Raw genomic sequence first — 6878 nt, forward strand, 5'->3', positions numbered from 1 at the left:
TGAAATGTGTCTGGCTCATCAGACTTTGCACAACATTGCTGTGATAGAGCCCATATGCAGAACTTCATTTTGGTTGCAAACCTGATATCTTACATGAAGAAACACCCCAAATTCACATGAGGAGCAAACTGTCTTAATTCACACAGTGAGAAGTATTTTTACTTCAAAGATGGTCAGCATTCATTTACATTTGTATCCAAATACACACACTGAGCAAACAAAATCATGAAATTGGTCCTAATACACTTTTGGTTTACCTTACTTTTGACACAATTTGACACAATGCAAGTTCTTGACCATCACAGAAACACACCCACAGCCTCACTAAATGATTGCATTAGGTTTACAGTACTTCTTTTTCCCCAGGTGTTCACCTTATGAACCTGAATGGAGGTAAGTTTAATAGAGCAGAGCATGGTGTAATTCTGTACAGATCAATGAGTAAAAGCATGGCATGGGCCACCTAACCTTACAATGTTTTCCCTTATAGCACTAAATACTTTTTTGATGTAAGGATCAGCCTTTATTTCCTTTCATATGTATTTCTCTGTTACTTATTAGCTCTTCTTTGCCCCCTCATATACTGTATATCTGTACATGATCCATACACATGTTCCTGATGAGGATGAGATGGCAGCTTTTTCCTTCATTAGCTGCTTGTGGAAAAAGTACATCTAGATTTTGTGAGTAGAGGTTCAATATCTTACTGAAGGACACTTGAAAAAGACACTACTATTGAAGAGATAGAATGGAAGACAACACAACTGGAGAGCCTCTTTAGGCCACACCGTCACCCCACTGACTCCAGTAATCTCAGTTCATAGCCCTCGGACTAAAATAAACTCTCAAACACATATGGTTCATGTTAAATTAGGGATTAATCCCTAAATGATAAATCACTCTAAGATAAACAAGATGCAGAAACCCACCATACTTAATAGCAGTAATTTGAACATTATGTCTCCTTTCATTATGTCTAATTACATTATTTTTCCATTTTAATGCATTACAAACTTCACAAATCTTTTCTTATAACTTCTCTTACAATAAGAATGTTGTCTTATGCCCAATTAAAGCAGGCATGATATTCTCTGTGATGGATTACCCAACTCAAGCATGTTTCTAATCTTTGCAAATTGATTTTCATGCTAGAGTGAAATAAATGGACACCAGCGGCTGCCTAGGAGGTAGGAAAATGCATTTAAAAAATTAACACACTACAACATGCTTTGAAGTAATGATTAGCAGTAATGCAAAGTAGGTCAAATCGAATAGAATTCATCATAAATGTGTAATAAATGTACGGAGGACGGCCTGATGAACTTGCATAAATACCTTAAAAATGGAGAAACCTTTGCCACAATGGGACAAATGATGAAAACTTCTGACTAAAACTCAAATAAATGATAAATATCCCTTTAAGATTGTTGACTGAGCTAAATACATTTGCATGAATTCCCCCGTGAGCATCTGATTCTCTGGTTTTGGCAAGTAACATGCATGGGCCTGAATGCGGGGAATGACTCACCCTCATCAGATCAGTACATACTGTATGTTTACTGTACAGTTCATCTGTTTTCAAACCAAGTTTATACCGATAGTTACGGAATAAGATGCCCCACATGACATGTGTAACATAAAAGTCACAGTAGAAGCAGTCACAACATTGAATCAGACAGTGTAGGTTACAATAAAAACAACATGGACAACATTGAATCAGACAGTGTAGGTTACAATAAAAACAACATGGTGAGAAGTATAGCCTTTCACTGTGATGACAGGTTAAAATTATCAGCCTTGAATTAAAGTCTCCCCCCACTCAATAATGCATTTTTATTATTGTTTCTGCAGCTGGATGTTTGAGCTTCACTGTGCAGAATGACATATGTGCAGAGTTTGACACTAATTCATTTTTTGAAGGGGGAAAGCTTTTCTTTGCTTACCTTAAATTTGAGTTTATACATGTATGTACAAGCAGGACTTGTGACATCACAGCTAATTTAAAAGCCAACTGTGGTCCAGTATGCAACTTATACAAATGTAATCTAGAAATGTGAATCCCGCAGTGCACATACAGTGAGAACGGACTTTTCTGTGAAGAAAAAGACATATTGCATGTAGCAGCTAAATGTTTGTAACAAAGCATATTTGTGTAATGATTCTGGATTTCAATGAAGGAGGAGGTGATATGCTTACAATTTGTAAGTTTATTAAACTTTATTTTTTTAACTTCTTTGTATTTTTATTATTCAAAGTATTTTTGTATGAATGAACACATGTTCAGAGAGCATCTTTACGTTTTGATAATCAGTTAAAGTTGTTGTTACATAACCCTGATAGAGTCTAACCCTATTTACCAAATTGCATTAGTTACCTAAACTTGTTTAAGCAACTTGTCTAATACAGTGTGTGATGCGGTACAAATGTACGACTAACTGCACAAAATAAGTTCCCATCCTTCTCCATAGGTTCTCAGGTCCTCTGACAGATTTTGGAAAGAAACACCCATCATCCCTTTACTTTCCTGGCCTACTTAAAAAACTAGTCCATAGGTTATTGAGGGTTCTGTCAAAACAACATACCAAGCAGTCACACGCACTATTTCTGGAATGACCTGTGCTATACAAAAGTGATACCCTTCAGAAGTCAGCCAAGTCAATGTGCTCACATGCCTGCTGTCATCACTTTTACAGTAAATAATGAATCTGTCAAAACCCTTTTAAAGGTTTGACATCATGTTAATTTTCTACTGATGGTAGTCACTTGGTCTGATCAGCTGTTCAAATAAGTAAGAGGATGGGGATGTTCCCTGTCTTAATTAACCACCATTTGTTAAACATTACAGAGCACTTTCCCTTTAACACCGATCACATTTCACAGATTTGTATCAGCTGATAGTCTGGATCTGACGCACTGGTGTCTGGAATATAACTACAGGCGACACAGGATATATGTGGGATTAAACTGGGGTCAAACTACAGTTGTAAAAATGTTAGCTGTTTATTAAAGATGTTTTTTTTGCAAGTGGCAATTACAAATGAAAAAAAACAGACAAAACAGACATGCATTGTTAAAAAAGAAAACACAAAAAGTAGACTGACTTACATAATGACCTCATCAATTCACAACATGATCAAACCACCAGTGTGACAGTGAGGTCAAGACTGCTGAAAACATTCAAATGCCTTTGGGATCCTTTGGGTCAGTTACAAGATCGGCAGCACAATCTTGCTGCTCTCATTGACAGTTTTTCATTAGTACAAGTTAAACATATTACAATAATGAAATTCTGTATAAATCATCAACTACCATGACAAAAAACACTGTTGTTGACAAAAAGGCAGTATTTGTGTCAGAGGTAAAAAAACTGCTGCATACAACTGAATTCAAATAGAATGCAGGGATACCTCAATCATTGTTTCATCTGTCAAGTAAAAAAATTCAAAAAAGTTAAAGATCGATCCGTAAAGTCTTGGAACAGACAAGGCTAAATATAGTACTGGTAATGACACTTCTTCTCAGACTGTTCATTTGCTGTAATCTGTGGGCTCCTCTCCCTCTTCTTTGAGTAAACATGTGCGCACCAGAGCCTCTGTGACAATGTAAGGGTCGCAGTTGGCAGACGGACGGCGGTCCTCGAAGTAACCCTTCTTGTCCTGCCCCACTGAGCGAGGGATGCGGATGCTGGCGCCACGGTTGGCCACGCCGGCAGAGAACTCGTCAATGTTTGAGGTTTCGTGATGACCAGTCAGACGCCTGGCGTTGTCTAGCCCTCCTTTGGGATCGTACGCCCGGATGTGGTACCTGTGTCTCTTCCCCAGCCTATCAATTGACTCCTCGATGATTCTGTGGAGAGAAAAGGGACTTAGAAACACACTTAAAACAATATTTGATACAGTGAAACAATTAAAACTCATTCTTACTTCAGTCCACCATCCTCTCGCATCTCTTTTGTGCTGAAGTTGGTGTGGCAGCCAGCACCGTTCCAGTTCCCTGAGATTGGTTTGGGGTCAAAGGATACCACCACACCGAAATCCTCACAAACTCTGTGAAGGATGAAGCGAGCAACCCAAAGATGGTCCCCCATGTTGATACCTTCACAAGGCCCAACCTGGAACTCCCACTGAAACACAGCAGACAGCATGAGAAGCTGCAGTGAAAGCTTACTTTGATTATTAACTGTTATTCACCATTTTACCACTGTGGCTTATTTATTCTCTATATTTGTTTTATTTTAAAGAAATTCCATTTTTTTTCCCCAAAAACATAAAACGGCATTTTGCTGTGAAAGTGTGTCAATTTAAAAATAAAAACAATGACACAATACCTGAGCTGGCATGACTTCAGCATTGGTGCCACAAATGTCAACCCCAGCATACAGACAGGCTCTGTAATGCGCCTCCACTATGTCTCGTCCATATGCCTTATCTGCTCCAACTCCACAGTAATAAGGACCTAAACAGGTAGAAAGAAACTCCATATTAAGGCTCAGTTGGCCATTGGGATATTTAATGTATTACTTTTTTTGTCTTTAAATGAGTCAAGCTGGCAACCTAAGACTCACCTTGTGGACCTGGGAAGCCGTTGGAGGGCCAGCCAAAGGGATGTCCGTCTGTGCCCAGGATAGTGTACTCCTGCTCCATACCGAACCATGGGTGACTATTTTCCACCATGCTCATGATCTGTTTACAGGTTTGGCGCAGATTGGTCTCTGTTGGAACAGCAGGCAGAGATTAGCTGAAATACAAGACAGCTCTAACCCCAGAAATGTTCAGTTTTTAACTGCATTCATACCTGCAGGCTTGCGGTTGTACTTGAGCACTTCACAGAGCACCAGCTTGTTGGGGTCTTTCCTGAACGGGTCCCTGAACATGGCTGCAGGTATTAGGAACATGTCGCTATTGGAGCCCTCTGACTGGTAGGTGCTGGAGCCGTCGAAGTTCCACTCAGGAAGATCTGACAGAGAAAGACAGCAGAAATCAATGATTAACTTTAAAATCTTACAAAACAATGTTATGGTTGTTGTTACTGATCAGATTGGAGCCAGATCTTACCCTCAATTGTCTTGGGTTCAGAATCCAGCGTCCTGGTCTTGCAGCGCAGTCCTTCTCCAGATCCATCGATCCAGATGTACATGGCTTGGACTTTGTCTCCTTGAGGGAGATCCATGTACTGCTGCTTAACAGCTTTGTTCAGTTTTGAACTTGCTGAGGTGGCCATTTTTTTGACCCAGACACCTACAGAGTAAAGAGATCAGATGATGAGCTTCACTACTGATCACAGTGGAGCCACTATATTTGATTGCGCATGTAAGATAGTGTGAGAGAGAAAAAAACATAAGGCTGACAAAAATAAGGTTGTAGTGAGTGTTATTGGCCAGGAAAATCCCCATGGCAGTATAACCACATTATGACTGATTACACAACAGCACCATCAGTGATTCAGGACACAACCTGTCTGATCATCTGTTGCTCTGATTCAAATAATACGAGCTTTTATATAGGCATAAAATGTGCAAAATACATACAAATATAGTAGCATTTAACTGTGTGTATTAGGAAAAAGTAAACATCTACACATTGAAATAACAGGTTGAAACAAAGGGAAACTTTCAGCAGCGCACCAACAGAAAACAAACCGCCTTGTAGAAATAAATCCAGCAGTCTTTATACATCTCAGTGACCGGTATAGCTTACCTTATGTTAAGTGTAGACAAATATCAAAAGGTCAAAACAGCCTCTAGATGTTTGGTCGGTCTGAAGGTGTCTATTGTTGTTCATTCCTACTTCATCCAGCGCTTCTACGGTGCATTTATAGCGCTGCTGAGCTTCTCCGCCGCCTCTGATTGGCTGCAGGGGAACGTGATCAGGTCGTGATGGGCTCTGTGCGGTCATAACAAAAGGAGAAATCCCACAGAGACGCTTTTAACTCTGGTTAACCTTTCACCAACGTATGCGAAGCACGGAAAAAACACAGCCAGACAGCGATACCGATTCAAATAGGATGTTAAATGTGACAAAGAGAAAGAGAGAGAGAGAGAGAGAGAGAGAGAGAGAGAGAGAGAGAGAGAGAGAGAGAGAGAGAGAGAGAGAGAGAGAGAAAGAGAGAGAGAGAGAGAAAGAGAAAAAGACACTTTTTGTGACTGGAAGTGATAAACAAATAGTGCGCCCTCTAGTGACCCTAAAGCCCAGTTTTATAAACAGAACAATTTGTTCCCACAGCTTTGAATACCCTGTTATGACCAATATCCAATGATGAAATAATCATTAAAAATATATTTTACTCACATACGGTTTGACCTAATAAAATGCAGTTGTATTACATTAACTTGTGCTACTATACTATACTATATTGTACTGTATTGCACTATACTATACTATACTATACTATACTATACTATACTATACTATACTATACTGAACTGTACTATACTATACCATATTGTACTGTATTGCACTATACTATACTATACTATACTATACTATACTATACTATACTATACTATACTATACTATAATGTACTGTACTGCACTATACTATACTATACTATACTATACTATACTATACTATACTATACTATACTATACTATACTATACCGTACTGTACTGTACTGTACTGTACTATACTGTACTATACTATACTGTACTATACTATGCTATACTGTACTGTAATATAAACTATTATAACAGTGGTGGATAAAGTATTTAGATCCTTTAGTAAAGGTGGAAATACCCCACAGTAAAATACTCCACTGGAAATAAAAGTCTATTATTTATTTTTTTCTAAAGTCAAAGCACCACAAAATTTATTTAAAGTATCAAAAATGTTCATTATGCAGCAGAATTACCACTTTTAGTAATATATTATTAAATATATT

General features: G+C 38.5%; 1 protein-coding gene across 1 annotated transcript; it reads right to left on the reverse strand.

Moving 5' to 3' along the window:
• Positions 1–2976: 2976 nt before the first annotated feature.
• glulb (glutamate-ammonia ligase (glutamine synthase) b) lies at positions 2977–6021 on the reverse strand. The gene is made up of 7 exons (XM_044362303.1): positions 5697–6021; positions 5055–5237; positions 4795–4956; positions 4565–4711; positions 4328–4455; positions 3924–4123; positions 2977–3846 (listed from the first exon to the last, which is right to left on the reverse strand). Exons 2-7 carry the CDS (start codon positions 5218–5220, stop codon positions 3528–3530), a joined length of 1122 nt encoding a protein of 373 aa, XP_044218238.1. The 5' UTR covers positions 5221–5237; positions 5697–6021; the 3' UTR covers positions 2977–3527.
• Between the last annotated feature and the right edge of the window lie 857 nt (positions 6022–6878).

This window comes from Thunnus albacares, chromosome 9, assembly GCF_914725855.1.
Source record: "Thunnus albacares chromosome 9, fThuAlb1.1, whole genome shotgun sequence".
NCBI lineage: Eukaryota > Metazoa > Chordata > Actinopteri > Scombriformes > Scombridae > Thunnus > Thunnus albacares.

Excerpts from the sequence above, each read along its gene's own strand:
- glulb (XM_044362303.1), bottom strand. The coding sequence starts at position 5,220 with ATGGCCACCTCAGCAAGTTCAAAACTGAACAAAGCTGTTAAGCAGCAG. Across the intron at positions 4,456-4,564 it reads CGGCTTCCCAGGTCCACAAG|GTCCTTATTACTGTGGAGTT; the intron begins GTGAGTCTTAGG and ends CTACCTGTTTAG. Across the intron at positions 4,124-4,327 it reads CTGAAGTCATGCCAGCTCAG|TGGGAGTTCCAGGTTGGGCC; the intron begins GTATTGTGTCAT and ends GCTGTGTTTCAG.